This window comes from Ascidiella aspersa, chromosome 3, assembly GCF_963924565.1.
Source record: "Ascidiella aspersa chromosome 3, kaAscAspe10.2, whole genome shotgun sequence".
Taxonomy (NCBI): domain Eukaryota; kingdom Metazoa; phylum Chordata; class Ascidiacea; order Phlebobranchia; family Ascidiidae; genus Ascidiella; species Ascidiella aspersa.
In genome coordinates, this window is record NC_139449.1 from 35,162,118 (window position 1) to 35,183,073 (window position 20,956).

General features: G+C 35.9%; 1 protein-coding gene across 2 annotated transcripts; it reads right to left on the reverse strand.

Annotated features, from left to right (window-relative positions):
* Positions 1 to 3,650: 3,650 nt before the first annotated feature.
* LOC146162710 (serine/threonine-protein kinase Nek11-like) lies at positions 3,651 to 20,770 on the reverse strand. 2 transcript variants are annotated; one of them, XM_083383977.1, is made up of 10 exons: positions 20,586 to 20,770; positions 19,810 to 19,975; positions 17,491 to 17,609; positions 16,724 to 16,915; positions 15,967 to 16,116; positions 14,678 to 14,755; positions 13,527 to 13,601; positions 10,950 to 11,043; positions 8,936 to 9,107; positions 3,651 to 7,678 (listed from the first exon to the last, which is right to left on the reverse strand). In XM_083383977.1, exons 1-10 carry the CDS (start codon positions 20,750 to 20,752, stop codon positions 6,894 to 6,896), a joined length of 1,998 nt encoding a protein of 665 aa, XP_083240103.1. In that variant the 5' UTR covers positions 20,753 to 20,770; the 3' UTR covers positions 3,651 to 6,893. The 2 variants fall into 2 exon arrangements, with proteins under 2 accessions (XP_083240103.1, XP_083240102.1); XM_083383976.1 differs by having other exon boundaries at positions 19,810 to 20,014.
* Between the last annotated feature and the right edge of the window lie 186 nt (positions 20,771 to 20,956).

Sequence of the window (20,956 nt, forward strand, 5' to 3'; positions counted from 1 at the left end):
ATTTATTATATTTAAAACATGAAGCTATATTATTAAAAAAAATAGCCCCCTGTTTATTACATTTGTTCTCTAACATGTAAGTTCTCCAGGGTAATTAACACAGAAACACAATTACCAGAGGAGCTATTTTTCTATTAATATTATGCGTGTTAACTACAGTTTATATATTCAAGCTTTGTCCTAATTACTTTGCTTGTGTCGTGTGCCCATATGCCGGCAGGCAGAAGTAGATTATAAACAACCGACTTGTGGCCATGCAACGTAGAAGTAACTAGCAAACACGGAAGCGGCGTGCTATGATCTCATTTCCGCCTCTGTGTGACGTAGCCTTTCTGTTGGTGTTTTTCTACGTTTTAAACAAGCGCTTGACCAACTGCCACCACTTCAGGTTTGCGCACAGGGATCGAAATGATTGGCGGTATGTCTGCCTACAGCAGTGGTTCCTAAATTTTTTGGGCACCCGGCACACTAAATTATTCTTAACTATTTCGCGACACACTTTTAACTGAAGAGTAGTTTTACAACACACGATGTAAATGTCTCAAAATTATTAATTTGTAATGAATAATGCGTATTTTAAGTCAAACATGCTTGCGTGTATGCCTATTGTTAATACAAATTTAATACTCTCTTTTCCGAAATTACAAAAAGTTTCGCGCCACTCTTGACAATCTCTCGGAAGCCTACTGTGCCGCGCCACACAGTTTGGGGATCACTGGTCCACCGCCTAAATGGGTAATCAGGTGGCACTATATATAGACAATTTGTATAAGATTCCTGACGAGCTTTCGCACAACCGTGCTTTATCAGGTCCAATTAGAAATACAAAAAAAAACCAGCCTAAAAACATTTTAATGTGTTTTTACTAGCCTTTTTTGTGAAAGGTGTCGCACAGGCTCGACCTAGAACTTTTGTTTGGTGTTGGTTATGGCAATATTTTCCCGAGACGATGTCATAACGTAGCATCAAAAAAATAGGTCCGAAGTTCAACATAAACGCGAAGGGAACAGACAATAAGACATGAAAATCAGAAAAAGCTATAATACCATTACGACCAACGACATAATAAAGCCAAAATCTCAGTAATTTTTACTCCACAATAAGAACTTAATCGTCTGAATAAGACATAAACCTGTCGCAATAAGTCCTAAATTCACCGAAAAACGGCCAAAGTAACGCCTGAAACTGCAAGGAGATGGTGTGGGATGATCGGCCGTTCTTGTGTCGATGTTTAGGCGCCCTAGATCAAACGGCGCCGCTGTTTCGGCACCGGATGATTCGACCCTGTTTGGGGTTATTGGTGGGTTTGAAAATGGGTTACGTTTCAATCAAAAAAGGTCTAGTAAATCGACATCATCTTGATAAAGACGTTTCGCACTTGTATCATCGTCACTTATCAGTAACAAAAAGCCTATTTTTTAAATAAAATGACACCGACAACTCCAGTAAATCTTGGCTTCTTGTAAGCAACACGTGACATGTTGACAAAGGCAAGGCTAGCGACATCAGTCGAAAGCATGCCCAAGCAGGCAAGAACTATAAAGACGTCCTACCTTAACGCTGAAGCCCACTTCGCAACTAAAAAGGCTTTGTTAATAATTTACCGGACCCGTCGTACGCTGTCACTTCATTCTGCGCTTTTAAGCATCTTTGTTTAGCAGCCATCTAGTCTATATTGATCAGGTCCAGTAGTACTGGGCGACCATGACAGAGGCGTAGCCAGGGTATTTGGCGCCCGGGGGCAAACTATAAAATTGGCGCCCCCTTCTCCATGTTTAGCCTAATCACAATTTCTATTACATTTACATAATTTACCTTACTTTATACGCAAAAACATATCAAATTTTAATAGAACATTGTATTTAAGAAGAAGCACCTCCTTTGGGCATTTCTAAGCCTCTTTTTGGCGCCCCTGTACCTTGGCGCCCGGGGCCATATGTACCGCTAACTCGTACCCTAATCCCACATAATGTTCGTTGTGGTAATACTTTGGACCAGCGCCGGCGAACATAGTTGCCTTTTTTTTAACCGTTAACCTCTAGAACTACAAGAAATAAATCTAGAAAATCTAGATTTTTTATAGAATAATTTAAAACATATTTAAAGAATAATCAATACATTTAGGTCTATACAAAATATATACATTATTAAGCATAAGGCTGTATAAATCACGAGGCCATGTCCCCCAAGCTAATTACTACATGTTTTGCTCGTTTACAGTAATTACACCTGTAAAGCATGCAAAAGTATTTTTAATTAGTTTTCACGAGTTTAGCCTGTTTATTTTTTTTTAAACAAACCCGGTTGACCTCCAAATGTTTCTTTCTCCAACGATCGAGTGTTGTGGCAAAATTTAGCTAGTAAACGCACTTTTTGCACTTTAAGCGAATGGACATTGGACAACTTTTTTGTTGTTGTTACTGTTTCCATTGTATGGTAAAATTATCGCACTGTGTACTCTCTTCCAGCAAACTTTTTACGTGTTCTTATTTTTACGATACCTCCAGGTTTATCACCGTTGTACCCTAAATAAAATTTCAGGAAAGTAGCAGTTTCGTGCAATGCTTTCACTTTATATTATTAAGATACAACATATCTAGGGGAAGGTGTCTTAGACGGGAGACTTGGCTATTGTTTCTATGTTCCGCCAAAATTAAGCCTATTATTTGAAGCACGTAACTGAAGCCAACTTTTTTTGGACAACAACATTTTGGTGAGCTGTCTGCATTTTTGAAAACTAAATCTAAAGAAATCCGGTAAGTTTTTGTTTTTTTGATTTTATTTTATTTAGTAGGCTACATGATATTTTTACCCACAATCAGCCCTTTAAATAATTAAAATCAATGCACGATTCTTGCGGTCAAATTGTTGTCGTTTTCCGCTAGATGACCCTAGCGAGATTCGCAAAAACACGTGTTTAAAAAAATAATGTACGGGCCGCTCAGGGTGAGGACGGGGGCGTGGCTGTGCTCCCCCAAACTGTATTTTTGGCTATTTTAACTAGATGAATATTTTTATTGCGCTGCTGCCAATCATAATTCTGTTTCAAGCATATCTTAGCCCATTTTGATAAAAATTGTTTTAGCCCGAACGCGTTTTGCGTCGAATCTTCGAAAATAAATGTTTTGGCAACTTTACCGGTAAAGCGTTTATTTTTGCTTTGCTTGAATCAAAGGCATCCTTGTCACGTCATTTTAACAAGACAAACGAACTGTGTGGTGTTTTTGTAGTTACTTCTGTATGACGCCACGTTAAGATAAAACTTGATGACGTAGCTTTGTAACGGCACGGTAAGACGGGACTTTGTGACGTCATATCTGAAAATTTTCGTGTACCCCCCAAACAGAATTCCTGGATCCGCACCTGGCCTCAGGTAAGTCGTTACAACACTGAAACTTGTTATGCAAAATTGACAGACAAAATGTTGGTCCAAAGTGCAAACATATTGCTGGGCTTCTACAAAACACGCTAGTTTGTTTGTTTTGCGACTGGAGTTAGCACCGCGAAATTGAGGTCTTTAAATAGACACCTATTGTTACAAACAGGAGGTTTTGGCTGCCATTTTGTGTCAGTAAATATCCACTTTTCCTTTTGAGCTTACATTGGTGAAAATTAAACTATAAAAAGCCTGCAAGATAAGAGTGACGATTGTATTTTATTTTTGTAAAACAAAGAATAGGCACAGCGACAACGAAATGACTTGCATAAAAATCTCATATATATTTACAACTAATACAACGGAAAGAGTACGATAATTGAATCAAGGTAACTAGAGAAAAAAGAAGGGCGAAAGAGTACAAGATTATTTTTTTTCAGGGGCTGCAAATCATACGGCTCGAACTTAAAAAAACAGAATGATAAAAAAACTCAAAATAACCCAGGGGTTACGTACGAAATCGCAAACGAAAAATGAGAAGTTTGTCATGATTGTGAAACCAATGGATTACGTTTTATTGATTTTATAATTTTTTTGCATGTTCAGTGGATATTTGTTGCTTGCTTTATTATCACAACGCTTTAACTATGACGTCCGATACATTTTAATTCTATATCGATATCCGATACCCGATATTTTGGACAACAAGTATCGTGATCCGATTCCATCCCAAATGACGTCATTAAGATTGCCAAATAAGCAAAATGGATAAAATAAAACGACCAGAGGTAATTTTTCCAGGTTATTTGGTCGAAATTAGCTTAAGCGGAAAAAAGTTAGTTCCTTTAAAGACAACGGTTCTCAACCAGTGGGCCATAAGAACATTTGAGGGGGGCCACAGACCAATTTAAAAAAGCTAGATTTAGTTCGCGACTCAAAATTGGTTCGCTGTTTGACTTGGTTGGGTCTCTGACCGCAGTAGCTCACATGTTTATACTAATTGAGATTGGTTCTGAGAAAGATTTTTCAATTTGGAAAATTAAGGAAGCAATACAAATAATGTCAGATAATTATTATTAAAAATCGAAATTATTTATGCTAACGCCTATTTTTTGTTCGCTTACAAGAAAAAACAATTGGGTCCCAAAGCTTATAGTCGTCTTACTTACGCTTAATGTTTGGGTCGCGGTGGAAAAAGGTTAAAAAACACTGCTTTAAGATTACGGTTCTCAACCAGTGGGCCATAAGAACATTTAAGGTGGGCCACAGACCAATTTAAAAAAGCTAGATTTAGTTTCATTTGTGTCACTATAATTAATTTTACAGGATAACTAATCTGTTTTGAAATATGTTCTGCTGTGTTTTGTACTAAACCTATTTTACAGTTTTTTCTTTCATAAAACTATTGGGTCACAGATTTGTTTTGCAACATAAATGGGCCACGAAAGAAAAAAGGTTGAGAACCATTGCTTTAAGATGATAACCTACTATTTTTTGACAAAATTACCTTTTAAGGTGGAACCACTGCGATGGCTCACAAAGCATGGTTAAAACTTCTATGTTATTTTTTTTTGGTATTGTAACGTCACCGATACTGCCACTTGGTATCGGGAATCAGCTCCGATCCGATATTATCGGACATCCCTAGTTCAAACGTAATTGTTCCATGGTGGAAATATAAAAGGATGGTTTCATTAAATAAAGCACAGATATAATAAGTACGTAAAGTAAGGAAATCAACCATATTAGAAAAGGTATAATATTGCTACATAAAAACACTTTAAAAACCATGTAAGAAAGGTGAAAGAGAATAGTTATGAGTCAGCACAATTGGCAATACTGGTTTTGGCCTTAGGGTTCGATTTCTCATCAAAACAGTGGATTTTAAACACCAAAGGCCAATAATAAAAAAGCGTTAGAAAAGAAAAACGTAGAAAATACTGAAATAAATCAACTCGGATATAAGCAAACAAGTTGCTAGGTAGAGGAGGCGGTAATAAAATGTTGAAATACTTTCAATAAAATGTCGGCATGAAAATTTTGGTGCGTCATAAAATATGTGGACATAAGAAACCTGCTGGTTTCGGTCCAAAATATGTAAAAGCAAATTTTGGTCCAAACTGAAGTTGAGGTCTAAATATAGAAGGTGTCAACTTCTGTGTTTTAGCGGTTGATTTTAATAAAACTCTTTTTTTAAACATATTTGCATTTGTCAAATTATGCAGTGAGATTTCAATTAGGCCTTCATAGACCCCAAAACTACCCAAAGTACCCCCAAGGGGTCAACACAGGGACGCCATGTTTGGGCTCTAGGGTGCTGGGATGAGTGGGATGAGTCCTCCGAGCACCCCTAGCAAAAACTGGGATGTATTGGTTAGCCCCGAAAAATATTCCTGTAATATACTCTGTATTAAGTTAAATGGGTGCGATTCGGGATGACGCATTAATATCTGACAGTTAGTCAAGCAACTATTAAGGCTGGTTCGCACTTGACGCGTCTAGCGCTAACGCCAAACGTTTAAATAAAAACGCTTTCGGTTAGAAGCGAGGAAATTTGCCGTTAACGCTGGCAACGCTTTATGTGTGAACTAAGCGACGTTAGCCGTTAGACGCCAGACGCTAACGCTAGACGTTAACGCGTCTAGTGTGAACCAGCCTTTAGTTTAGGCTTTGTTTCCCATGACTAGAAATTCAGCAAATACATGACTCGTCCATAAATAATGCTTTGGTTAGTTTCGGCTAAAATTACGAACGTTTTAAGTTTTCAAAAATACCGTTATTCGTTAAAACGAAATCGATTGGACCATAATGGGACATTCCCTAAAATACAAGTCGCAATTTTTTCGCATTTATCAGTCAATAAAAGTACTGAATACCAAAGGATACAAATTCTTACTCCACGTATAAACGCATCCTTTGAGCGGACATTTAGTGACGTCATTTTATTGTAACATTTTTAGTAGCCCTGTGAAAAACGAAAGTCGGCGCCTACGGGTCCACAGACTCCAGTTTACCCTACTCTAAAGGCACAAGGTTTATGTTTAACTTTAACTGCCATTTATCATGGACCAGTGCGACTTAAGAAATGGAAATGCCCAGCTGTAAATCACACGTGTTCTGAGTAGCGTCATACGTAAATTCGTTACAAGATCAACCACAAGAAATGATTTTAACCCTTTTCGCGGCAACCTAAAAATCTTAGCGTAAATTAAATGCGATCAATTATTTTAGTTTTTCAATTGCATTTTTTCCGCAAGAATAGAAAATAGAAAAAAAAAGGAAAAATAGAAAAAAGTTTAAGAAATATATTCGCGACTTTTTACAATGGAGTAAAAAGACGAATCGCCCGAAAACTGTTCCGCTAAAAAAAACGTCATCTTAAAAAGAAGAAAAACACGCAAATTATCCGACAGCTTCACTATTTGAAACCTTACTTTTCGCTTCCGCTTTTCTGTATTTCCACCGATTCGACTTTAGATTTCTATCCTGGCAGGTAAACGATGCTCCTTGCCGTCTTTTACGCCACGTTCGAGTCCCTCTGATGCTCCATGTAGACGAGCTCCTCAAAGTTCATGCATTTTGTGCTGTTCGGGAGAAGTTTCTTCGCCGCTTCCGAAATCCTCCTGTTCTGTTCCGTGGAAAAGTTCTCGCCGGAGTAAAGCGCCTTCATCGTGGAGTAAACTCGCCCGAAGAGTTGGTCGTCGATTCCGTCGCGACATCGTTCTCGCAACTTCTCGATCTTCTGGTCCATGATGCTCATGTTGAAGTTGGTGAAGCTCTTGGTCTTTTCACTTTTATCGCTTCCCGGATTTTTTTGTGCCATGTTTCCAGGCAATCGCTCCTCGGAAATCCTCCGCGCCGTCTTCTGTCGCTCCACAACCGTGCTCCCTCGTAGCGTAGCTATGGTCTGGTTCTTCCGACTTGTTCCCCTGGCAACCGTCGAGTCGTCCAAATCCAGGACGCCCTCCATCAATCCCAAGAGATCGCGGTACTCCGATTGGCTAAGGTCGAAGTTCTCGTCGGGAAGAAGATCATCCTCATCAATGTCCTCCTCCAGGGAGCTGCTCCGGATGCGATCTTCATCGCTGCTTTGATCTTCGTCAGAAGAAACGCTCTCGAACTTTTCCGTCTCGGTGTAAAACGTGTCGGCGACATCCGCGTCCTCAGGGATCACTCCGTCTCGGATTAGACTCCGGATCATCTCCCCGGTAGAGTCAAGGTCCTCTTCCTCCTCTTCGTGGTTGCTAGGGACTCTCACAGGAGGATCGGGAACGCGAATGACGGTAGCAGGCTTCAAAGTTTCTGAAACAAGAAGAGGCTTGTTTACCTTGATATAAATAAAGCTTTCCAAAAAAAATAATTCAATTTTGTTAAAAACGTCAAAATAGCATATAAAGAACAAACAAAGCAAGAGAAGCAAAATTTCAACGTTCTGCGCCGAATTTCATTCAAACTTTACTATTATTAAATTGTGTTTGTTGGGTAATACACTCAAATGTGCAACAGATGTTTTTCTTTAAGAAGGCCAAAAAACTTTTACCCAATGCCAATCAGGTGTAGTTTAATATGTTACACGTGAAATACATTTCAAAGATCAAGTAAGAAAAAGTATTTCATCTGAGCTAATTCCTTAATGATTGAACAAGCCAGATAAACTGAATTTTTAGCTTTACGTAACATATACACTATTCTCTCGGACTTTCGACTAAACATGCAAACAGGCCTTGGGTAAGCATTGTGAAGCAGGTAAAAAACTGCATGCAATCCTTTAATTCGTATATTCAACCTTTAAAAATTCCACCAGATCGCATCATTATGGCAACAATTTATAGAAAGCTTATCCTAACGAATCTCCCCCACCCTTACAAGTAAATGACGACAATCAATGGGAACAAATATTCTTTAGACTTTTCTTTCTTGGTCAAAGGTAGTCATTATTAAGTTCTAGTCTTTAACAGTGAAATATATTTCGCCCAAATATGGCATCATCAGTCTCTAGAAAAAAAGTCTAGCTTCGTTCCTTTTTTTCTAGAGACTGTTGATGCCTAATTTTGTGCCCAAATGTATTTCTCTTGTAAGTGACTAGAACTTAGCAATGACTGACTTTGATCAAGTCAGGAAAGTCTAAAGCAGGGGTGGGCAAATGTATTCAATGGAAGAGCCATTTACAGAAAATACAACTACCAGATAGTCCCAAAATTATTTCAATACAAAAAAGGGGACAATTGTAAGTTTAGCAATCATAACAGAATTGAAATATATCAAAACTGTTAATTAACACAATATTAATAACGGTAATAACAAAATAACACGTAAAATATTTATCAATATTGGTCTATGGTTTGATTTACTAAATTCTCCGAATAATATAATAAGTCTAGTGTTACGTCATACACGATATGCTGGCCTAAATAAAAAAAGAAAAATAGAGAAACGTTCATAAACGGTACTCTTGGTAGCCATTACGATTTTTATGGAAGTTTACAATTCGACTAGAAGGGCCACAAAAAACATGTCGGCGAGTCGCAGTTTGCAACGCAATCATTCTTTTAATAATACCTTCTCCACCGTGCAGGGACAAAACAGGATCCGAACTGAGAGGTTGGAAGACAACTGTTCCGTGGAGCTCCTCCTCCGCTCCTACTAAAGAGGAGCTGAGAGAAGAGGAAAAACGAGAGGAGGAGAACTTGGATGCGGATGCAGGTCGGAGCGCGTCCACCTCGTTTACTTGCTGCGGAAGAATAATGAGCAAAATTAACGTAAGTTTCTTAGTTAAAACAGTTTTAATGTCAGCTAAAGCTTGTGAATTAAAGCAGCTTTGTCTGTACATTCCAATCAAACAATGTGCATTCTTGACGTCATAATGGTCGTAGGTTAAAACAGTGTACTTCGTTTACCTGCTGCTGGAAGAATAATAAGCAAAACATTCCAATCTTTGTCTGTACATTCCAATCAAACAATGCGCATTGTCGACGTCATATTGGTTGCACATTATAAGGTGAAAAGTAGAGCGTTTATCCCCACCCGTTTTATAAAAAAATAGAAAGGTATAACCTAAAATCAGTTTAGGTAGGAACAACTCTAAAGAATAACCTACAAATGTGCATTTAAATAAACATTTATAATTTAAACCATCAAAAGGGCTGATACGCATTTCTGCTATTTAGCGTCCAAATATAGCATATCATATTATAGTAACAGACGAGCAATTATCCTTACTAAATTATAAAATTATCCATTTGGGGTAATTACCACAGCTTGAGCCCACTGATGTGGAGTAAATAATACAGGTCTTTATTACTCTAACGCAAAAAAATTCAGTTTAACGTTGCCAAACGTCGCCATATAATGTTAAACAGCAGTGTAGTACTCAAGAGCAAAAATGGTAGACAGCTGAAGTGGGTGGTAAAATAAAAACGAGGGTAGATAAACTTAAAAAGCATGGCTAAAAAACAGGCTGGCGTATTTCAACTTAAGTTTTGCACGTTACAACACAACCTTGGAATTTTATCAATCGAAAAAAAATTGAATGGGACTTTCTAATCTACAGCAGTTGGAACATTTTTTTGCGCTTGCGTTACATTATCCGCTGACGTAATAATGGAATAAGAAGGCGGTGTCGCTTTACATCCATTGTTCGAAATTACACCATAAGGCAGAACATAAACATTAAACACAATATGGTAAGGCGCAACCCAAGTCAGGGCTTTCATAAGATCAGGTTTCATGAATTCCTGGAGATGTTCCGTGGATTTCATAAGTGAGGTGAACTATTGGACATATAAAATCTTGCCAACCGCGGCGATTTAAACGGTTGTATTTTGTTGCCGATAAACTGCATTTTACTTGCACATTTCAGCCTTTAAATTGCGAAGATTTCCTATTGCTATTTCAATGTGCCACAGAATTGAATTTTGTAAAATTGCCTGCAAAACTCAAAAAATGTTAAGTCACTATTCACTTCGCAAATTTAGTAAGTTAGAAATGCGCTTGCTTTTGAAAAACAAAAAATTTTCTGTCCACGCGAAAAAATGAGCCAGCCACCACCTATATCTAGCTCTAGTAGATTTTTTACTCCCATGGATTTATTACAGGCGAGTCTTTAAGTGACGTAATCGGCCAGTCACCTCTTACTGTCGCGGTTTAAATGGCATCGTCACGTTCATAACCAAATTGCCCAAGTCATTTTTTATTAATTTTTAATGTTTTTGATTCAGTCACTCCGTGTTGACATCACCATCCACAGAAAAAGTGCTTGGGTCATTTTTAGGTCATTTCCCACTCCCTTGTGCAAAAAAATGGCTTAAGCACTTTTTCTATGGATGGGGATAGAAACAAGGATTGACTGAGGCAAAAACTCAAAATCATAAAAAAATGACTTAGGCAATTTGGTTATGAGCGTGACGACATTAAAGATTTCACGAAATGGCATTTAGAAAATATAACTCTAAAAATATGTTTTGTATTGAATGCTTGAATTGCCTTTCAAGACACCAATTAATATAATTTATACAGTGCGAAAAGTCGATGATGTGACCGAGATATGCCGAGTTTTTTTATTTTTTTATTTTACCATATTTTTGTTGAAGGCGCTGGTCGTGAAATTCCGTTCTTTTGATTCCCGGCGAAACCTGGCGTTTTCTTTCAGCTGCAGTTTGGCGATTTCACTGAAAAGAAAGGAGTAAAATATTATTTGGAAATCACAAAGTTGTGTCTGTTGATGGATTAAATCCACTACAGTAGGCCTCCAATTACTTAACTTGACTAGGATGTATTTTTCCAAAGTCGTTCATGTCAAATTTTAAATGTGATTTTGCACACATTGCATTTTTTCATCTTTTATTAAGTACTTGGGCGGCTGTTTGTCTTTATCTATCTAGATTTGGTGAGAAATAACGTATAGGCCAGCGATTTCCAACCAGGGTGCCGTTTCTAACGTTCAAGGATACCGTGAGAAATTTAAATTATTTTGGATTCCAATTTTTGCTCATTTTGTAAGCTTCTTTAAACAATTTTGTGTGTACGATAAAAAGGCATTAAATCCAGAATATTTTTCTGCCTTGCACACAGTCTGTATCAATTCCATTTATTGTGACACCACAATAACTCACCACATAGCGAAAAATGCCAGTAAGGATGCCGCGATCTATTAAAATTTAATGAAGGCTGTCGTAAACAAAAAAGGTTGAGAAGCTCTGGTCTAGACTACACCCAATGTTTACATTAAGTTAAAGAAAATATACTGACGTCCAAAAAAAATCATAATCTTGAAAAAATTGTGTCATTTGAGTAGACACGTGGCCATGGCCCCCCTAAACTACATTTTTTGCCTATTATTATAACTGCGTAAATGCAAAAATGTTTTTCGCTAGTGTCTTAACCCATTTTGTAAACTTGATTTTAGCCCTAAGGCGTCGTATGTGTCAACGCACCATCAAAATTTCAAGTTCGGACAACGCAAACGATATAAAGGTGTTTTTTTAACTTTGCGCAAATCGATCACATATTTGTAATCTAGCTTTTGTATTGAACGTAACACCTCTCAAAACTAAAAATTAACAAAACAATTGAACTGTGTCGTGTTTATAAGGTTCCTTATTTATGACGTCACGTTTGACGTAGGTTTGCGACGTCACGTTATGACGTAACTTTGTGAAAAAATAAAACCGTGACTTTAGGTGCCAATACTCTTTCCACCAAAACAGCTTATGACATTAGGCGGCGTGGACCGTGTCGTAGTATATTTTATAATGCCTAAAAACAACTCGCATCCGATTAAGCCACAAAATAAGTACCGGAAAGAGCTTCATTTTTGTATATGCCTGATAGCAACAGCATATTTCTTGATTACAAATGTCTATATAGTCCCGGCTTTGTTTTTCTTAAAGCGGAAATAAGCGGGACTAAGACACAACATTGCCAAACGTAAGGTGCACCTGTTCTTCAAAGAATCCTTTTGGTGCTATTTAGTCGTTTCAATTTTAAACGACACTAACGCGTTCGCTTCGCTCATAAATACCAAAAACCCCAAAACCTAGATTGTTAAAACAGTATAGACTTTCTTGTCTCAGTCAAAATAAGTCACTATAGGTTCTAGTTTATAAAAGAGAAATATATTTCGCCAATCACGGCATCATCAGTCTCTAAAAAACGAATACAAAATAATGTTAACACGTAAACCAGGTGGTAGAATTTAAAAATAATAGGAAAATAATCATAAAACCTAGAGCAACAAACTACGCGACCAGGTTAAAAATATAAAAATATATAAAAAATATGAAGTCATTGTCGTCACTAACGTGCATTAGGGCGAGGAGATATCTTCTTTTTCAAATATTCGGTTTGCAACCTAGATTGTTTTGCCTATTTACAAGCAAGACGGTGCCCCTTGTTACGACTTTACTAGTAATTCTAGAAAATTACCTAGGCCTCCTGTAAAGTCGCTGTGAGTTCTTATTTTCGGGCAATAAATAACCTACCAAAGAGAACTTATATTAAAGACCACAACAAGAAAACCCAATGTACAGATGTATTGGCTGCAAGAGTAGAATATTTCCACACCACAAACAATAATGACACTTAGACACACACAATTACTTACAAAAGCGACAGACAGAGCATAATGAAACTTAAAGTTTTACTCGCTAATTTCACAAGGCTACACCCAGACGCCTCTCTCCACTGTAGGCGGTGAGCCGCTCGTAATATACGCTAAAACAAAACTCCTTTTCACGGGAACCAACGCGCTCCCGGAAACCCCAGGCCTGCCTTACAGGGCGGCCGTTTCGTGGAAAGATAACATTGGGCGGACCTTTTAGTGAGAAGTTAAACCGCGCCGGAAAACAAGCGATAAATGATTGTGAGATTTGCAGAAATGTTTGGAGACAGGAAAAAACATGTCTAAAGTTCAATTAACGGCGAACACCACAGCGCACAAGAATATTACGTTAATATACAATTATACATGTCTCGAAATGCGAAAACCTAATTCCTAGCCCTACATTTAAGAACAAAGGCGCAAAATTAATAATGAATGTTAGAATTTACAGTCGGCGTAATTAGCAACCGGTGATAATTTTGTAGTGCTAATTAAGCACGTAACACCCCTCTCAAACTGAGGGTTAGTCTAAACTAAAGACAGCTAACTTACTTGAGATGTTCCATATTGGCGTCAGCTTCTTTTTGTTTTCGAATCCTCAAACGATCTCTTGCCGTCATATGGGGCCTGAAGAGATTACAAAAAGCCAGGTTAGTAAATATAAAACCTTCACTGTTCCTTCTTTTTGCATTTGGCGTATTTCCGAAAGGCTTGCAAAAATCAACTAGCCTGCGGTGAGGTTCGAACTCACGACCTCGGTCATACCGGGACCGTCGCTCCACCAACTAAGGTTAGTAAATAGGAAAACTTAAAAATTCCTTCGTCTTGTTTAGGTTAGGTCGGTGTTTGTCAGCCTTTTTTCGATGCGACTCAAATACTTGGCATAAGTGGAGCGGCGAAGCTTTGGCACCCAACTTTCCTCGTTGGACATTTTGCATGCGAACAAAACATGACCTTAGGGCTTTTAATCAAGTCGATTTTAATTAATATTAGCCGTGTCTTTGTATATACATTTGCTCTTATTGGCTTAAGTCCTAAGGCCCAGACACAGAAAAGCGTTGAGAGCAAAGTTTATGCTTATCGTGCACTCTTGTTTAAAACAGACATATACGTAAAATTAAAAAGAAATGTTCGATTAAGTAAACAAAACTATTTACCCAATGCCAAAATAACAAATATTCCTCTGTAGAGCTGTTTTTAGGAACGATTTTGGAATTCTAAAAGCTTGCAATTCCTGCAACGATGTCACCAATGCTTAGAGCTTTACAAATGAATGTGAAATATTTAGCGCAAGAGGTGTTTTAATAAATCGATATTAACGTGTTTTCGATTGAATCCTGTCTAACTTTGTTTTTTTTTAAACTGGGGACCATGGACTCCTTGGGCGAACATGGACTGTTTTGGGGGGTCTGAAGGCTATTAGAATCTCAGTGTATAATATAGAATAGAATGATTTTTTTAAGGAATTTTATTTAAAAAACGCTTTGCCATCTTCTTGAGTACTTATGTTTAAGATTCGCACTCAAGTACGACCGAAAACAGCAGGTTTCTTAAGTCTTCTTGTTCTATGACGTCATCTTGAAAAAAAAATAAACATGTCTACCCTAATCCACGCAAACCAATAAAAATTAGGGGTCGCGTACAAAAATATTATGAACCCCTCATCTAACTCTACAATTCGAAGCAAAACAGCAGCGCCTTACCCGTTAGTCTTTTTAAAAAGCGGATGCGTTAGGATTTGCCAAGCCGTTTGTCGGTTTTCTGGTTCTCTGTCCAGCATTCTGCGAGGAAGAAAAATTTACAGCTTTAGTTGCTTCTATAATAAATCAAGGATTATAAACTGTGAAGTGGTTCAGTTTACAAAGACAATGACCTTTTATCATTGGCTACCAAAAAATAACGCAGAATTCGGATATTTAAAAACAAATGTTAACCTAATAAGAATATCAAAGCCCATACAGAAGTATTTATATCATTTTGAACGTTTCGAATTACTCTTAATTCATTTTTAACATCTTCTACTTCTTTATGGGCTTTGATAACAACATCAAAGATGTTGAAAATGAATTAAGAGTTATTTGAAACGTTAAAAATGATACCTACTTCTGTATGGGCTTTGATATTCTTATTACGTCTTACTACAACCTCCAATTATTATGCTCCAAAAATGTTAACCTGTTTTTAATGTTCTGGCTAAGGATGTCCGATAATATCGGATCGGAGCCGATACCCGATCCCAAGTGATATTATCGGTACTCGTCCGATACTAAGGTGGTATCGGTGCCGATCCGATAGGAATTTAAGCCCTGATTTTCGTTCCAACGCAACAATACGTCGAAGTGCAATTTTAACAAAAAAATGTTAAGTTAACAACTAAGGTAACTAAACTTCTTAATTCTAAAGCAAATTTTGGCCTAATGACTTGGCAAAAGGGCGATATACTATGCCAATTTCACCCTATTTTGCTTTTGATAGATATATTTTTATATATATATTTTTTTTTTATATATATTTTTTTTATATATATTTTTTATTTTTTATCATATATATATTATTTTTTATATATTTTTTATTTTTCTTTTGTTTTATATATTATATATTTTTTTATATATATTTTTTTCTTTTTTACTGACGTCGTGTGGATCGCGATACTTTTTGTCCAATATATCGGGTATCGAAAACCTATAGTTCACATAAGGCCTTTTCTGAAGACATTATTATTATTTTAAAACTCAATTTTTACTAACAAACATTAAAAAAGGGTTCATATTTAGATCATAACGTTTAAAGCCAGCAACCAACCGACAAAATGTTTAACAAACAGTTGGATAAAGTAACCACAACAAACAAAATAAATCCTTTTTTCGTTCAAATTTAAAAAAGCACGGCCGTTAAAAAACTTGTGATTCACAGCAGAGACACTCACACGTCAAACAACCGACTTCTTCGCGATTTTAAAAACACAAACAAAAAAGTGCGAAATTTTGAGTACCTTTCCATCACGGTGTTGAGGGCCCTTGAGTAAACGTCAGGCAGGCTTGGCGTGTGGTCGGACACGATTTTCATCATCACTGACATTAGGGTAACCCCCTCAAAGGCGTGCTGTAGACAGCAGATCTCGTACAAGACGCATCCAAGCGACCTAACAAGCATTAAATGGGAATTAAAAGGTTTTTAAGATTACCCTCTGCAGCAGGCGCGGATCTAGGATTTTTCTTTGGAGGAGAAATTTTTTTTAAAGGGGGAAAAATTATCAAGATTTTTTTTTCTGCTACATTATAAATTAATATGTGGTCGTTTAGGATAAAACAAAAAAACACCTTTATATTGTTTTGTATTGCTAAAACTTTCATTTTGGGTGGTACGATGAGACAAATGATGCCTATAAAAACTTCATAAAGAAAGTAAATCATGTCACAAAGAAGTAATGTTGAAAACACTACACATTTGGTTTATTTTGTTAAAGTTTTAGGCTGGAGAGGTGTAGCTTTTAATACAGAAGCCACACTACAAAGAAATTTTGTTCTGCACAAAGCGAAAAAATGTCTTTTGTATTTTCATTGAAAAACCCGTTTAAACAACGTGATGATCTTCAAAATTAAGTTGTTATATATACAAGCATTTCGTGTGCGCTTCGAATAAATCTTAAGATAAAGGTTGGACTTGGAGGTTGTAGTTAGACATAGAATAAATATCAAAGCCCATAAAGTGGTAGGCAGCATTTTGTGAACATTACAAATAAATCTCACCAGATGTCGCACTTCTCGTCGTACTGTTCGTGCTTGAGAACCTCTGGGCTCATGTAGTACGGCGTCCCAACGAAGGTGCTCGCCTTGTCTGAGGAACCCATCAGGATGCGGGAAATGCCAAAGTCGCCGACCTTGATCTGGTTGTCCTTGAGAAAGATGTTACGGCTCTTCAAATCGCGATGGAGAATTCGCCTAAAAATGCAGAGACCATTGGAATGTGGTTGTCCTGTTGTTAGGGCTTTTAGATCAAAGTAGAGGCAAATGATGGTAAGGATATTCCCAGGGATGAAACAGAATGATTTTTTTTACCAGAAAGATGAATCCTGAATTATACCATTTGTGCCTCAATATCCAATAGTTTCTATTTGTAATCCACATTAAAGCATTACAAATAAACAAGTAAATCGTGTATCAGTCTTCATTGTTAAATCATTGGAATTTAGTATAATCAACAACTTTTTTAATTACGTAATGATTAGCCGAAAAATAGGCAAAAATGATTGTACTAATTATATGTCTGTTAGCTCAAGCAGGCTTCTAGATTAGATTTTAGCATAGTAAGACAGTTTTCTACAATATTTTTTGGTAAAGACTATACAAAAATCTTTGAATAACAAAAATAATATCCTTGTGCTATATATAGGCATATTGACTTCTAGCAATAACACAATATATGTTTGGGGTACTAAGGTTGTCAGATCTCGGCCAGATTACCACTTTTTATATATCTGGCCACAGAACATTATTTTTCTGTATTTTTTTCTTACTTTCTGTGCATATATTCCAGAGCCTTCAGGAGTTGCTTTGTCCATTTTATTACTTGGGCCTCCGGCAAAACCTCCTGCAGTTTTTTCTGCTCTCGTAATTTGCATTCCAGGTCTCCTCCCTATTTAACCCATAATTATAAAAATGTAATTATTTAATAACTTATTTTTGAAAGAATGTCAAAACATGGTGCAGCATCAAAAACAAGATGTTTCTGGTAGCAGACAAAATAATTATATGCCGACAAAAGACATAAAAGATAAAAATGGAATTTTTGATAACTTCATTTCTGTTAGAAAAAAAAAATAACCCCTTTGAGCAATATTTTGAAAGAATTTTAAAACATGTTGCAGCATCAAAAACATGATGTTTCTATACCAATCAAAATATTCTATGCTGTCAAAACACATAGAATATAAAAATGTAAATTTTTTAATACATTTATCCTTGGTAGAGCACGAACGAACACATTGATCAATATTTTAGAATACATAGACATAATACAGCTTTCAAAAAAATATGTTTCTGGTGGCTGGCAAAATAATAATTTGCTGACAAAGCCATAAAAGATAAAAATGTAATTCTTTATTAACTCCAAGCTTGGTAGAGCATAAGGAACCCATCGATGTAACATCGAAGATGAGATGTTCTGGGAGCAAACAAAAATAATTCTATACTCACACAGGTTATCACAAACTTTTACGAAAAATCAAAAACTATTCGAAGATTTTTGAAAAAGCTTAGGGTTTTTTAAGACTTTTAAGTATGCAAATCAAATCAAAGAAATTTAAAGACTGAAATACTTTTAAACAACTGTGAAAAATGTCGATAAATTTAGCCTTAAAATGAATACCACTAGTTAACGCTTTAACCATATTGCTTAAAATGGATTATTGCCAGTATAGGCAATACCAACATGTATATTTATCTAAAAAGCCATTACCAAAAATGATACAAAAATGATTTTACATCTGAAAGACTTCTGTGAGTCATCGATCAAAATGCTAGATGCTGTTGTGTGATTTAATAACCATTTAGTTTTAATACCAAAATGAAAGTACAACAAGTTTGCTATTAAATGCAACATAACACAAATAATGAAAAACAGCCTAAATGAAAGCAATCCAATTTTTCAATCACATAGTAAGAAACAAAACAGCCATCTTCGCTGCAATTATGCAATACTATTAATTAAAAGTGTTTGCCAAGATACAGAATTAGTCATTTTTGTGCCTAGTCAAATTTTGACAGAATATAATCATAAATCAACCAGTGGTCGCTGGTTGTGCCAACATTTCATAGCAACACAGTTTGGGGTAAAATACACAAAAAGTGCTTGTTTATCTTTGTCCTACTCGCTCCATTTAAACTGCTTAGAATAGGGCTGGTGGCGAAAGGTTTGAAACAACATTGGCTGTTCTGTAAACACAAATCATGAACGCCATGTGCCTGGTCAATCAATATTGGTCTCACAATAAATGACAAATGGAAAATAAAAAAGCACTTTAATTACACAAATTCTTCTGAAAATTACTTTAATAAAAAATAGAACAGCACTTTAATTACACAAATTCTTCTGAAAATTACTTTAATAAAAAATAGAACAGGACTTTAATTACACAAATTCTTCTGAAAATTACTTAAATAAAAAATAGAACAGCACTTAAATTACACAAATTCTTCTGAAAATTACTTTAATAAAAAATAGAACAGCACTTTAATTACACAAATTCTTCTGAAAATTACTTTAATAAAAAATAGAACAGCACTTTAATTACACAAATTCTTCTGAAAATTACTTAAATAAAAAATAGAACAGCACTTAAATTACACAAATTCTTCTGAAAATTACTTTAATAAAAAATAGAACAGCACTTTAATTACACAAATTCTTCTGAAAATTACTTTAATAAAAAATAGAACAGCACTTTAATTACACAAATTCTTCTGAAAATTACTTAAATAAAAAATAGAACAGCACTTAAATTACACAAATTCTTCTGAAAATTACTTTAATAAAAAATAGAACAGCACTTTAATTACACAAATTCTTCTGAAAATTACTTTAATAAAAAATAGAACAGCACTTTAATTACACAATTTCTACTGAAAATTACTTTAATAAAAAATAGAACAGCACCTTAATTACACAATTTCTACTGAAAATTACTTCAATGTAATGAACTGTAAAACTGTGTGCAGCTTTACACATTAAATAGATTTTATTTTTTCATGTTACAAAGTGATTAGGGATGATCTAGTTTTCTTTCTCGTGTTCACAAAAAATTCTTACTTTACAGTATGTCAAAATAATTTCTTACTTCACAATATTCGATGACGATGCAGAAAAAATGGCCGTCGAGAAAGCTTTTGTGAAATTGCACGATGTTTTTGTGTCGCATTTGTCCCAGGAGCTTTGCTTCTTGCATTGCATCGACTGTCTCGCCCGGATCGAGAGGTCCCACTGCGATTTGCTTCAAAACTTTCCTGAAAATTTTTATTTCAGGTTTGATTTGCAACAAACAGCTGACATAGTAAATAAATTTGTTAATATAAGAATGGGTATAGATAAGTACATGTGTGATGGGTTTAATTTTGTAGTGCAATTTATGTATGTACTTTTAACTCAATTCTGCACTTTAAACATATGTAAGGTAAAAAAAAATTTTGCGAAAAGAAAGTTATGAAGTTGTACAATTTGAGCTTTCGCAAACCTAATGTTAAACACTGCATATATCGGGGATAAGCAAACTTTTTCTAGTCACGGGCCAAAGTCAACTCGAGAAAGGTCTGTGCAGGCCCTTTACGTTTCACTGACATTTATGTTGTTTAAATGTTTATTTTTTTTGCTTGAAAAGATTTCCTCAAAAGGCAAATACACTAGATGTCTGAGAATAATATTTGCACAAAGTCAAAATATTTTCACATTTACCAAGCTAAAAAATTTAAATCTAATTAGAAATGGCCTGAGGCCCAATTTGTAAAAGAGGTTGCGGCCTGGATAATTTACACCCTGACGGGCCACATCAAGCCCACGGGGCGTAGTATGCCCACCCCTGAAAAATATTGTAAAGTGTAAAATCAAAATCACACTTACATTATTTGCTTTTCATTCTTTTCATGCTGGTCTTTGACAAGAAAGGCAGTGCCAAAATTGCCAGATCCGATTTTGTCTTTGATTAAGTATCTGTTGCCGACAAGATTTAAATTTGTCGACGCCGTTTTTTTGCCAAAGTCATCTGGTAATTTGCTTGGTAATGGCATAATTTAAATAAGAATCCTTTTCAATATTGTTTTTTAAAGTAGGTTTAAAAATTTACAGCCTATAGTAAGTTCCTGTAAAAGTTTGTACAAAAAGTTGGAACATTTAGATGAAACTGCATACTTTGGGGTAATACTACATGATTGGCATAAATAGGCAGGATAACATCTAGGCTCAAGTAGTATTTTTTGCTAAAAATTGCATAA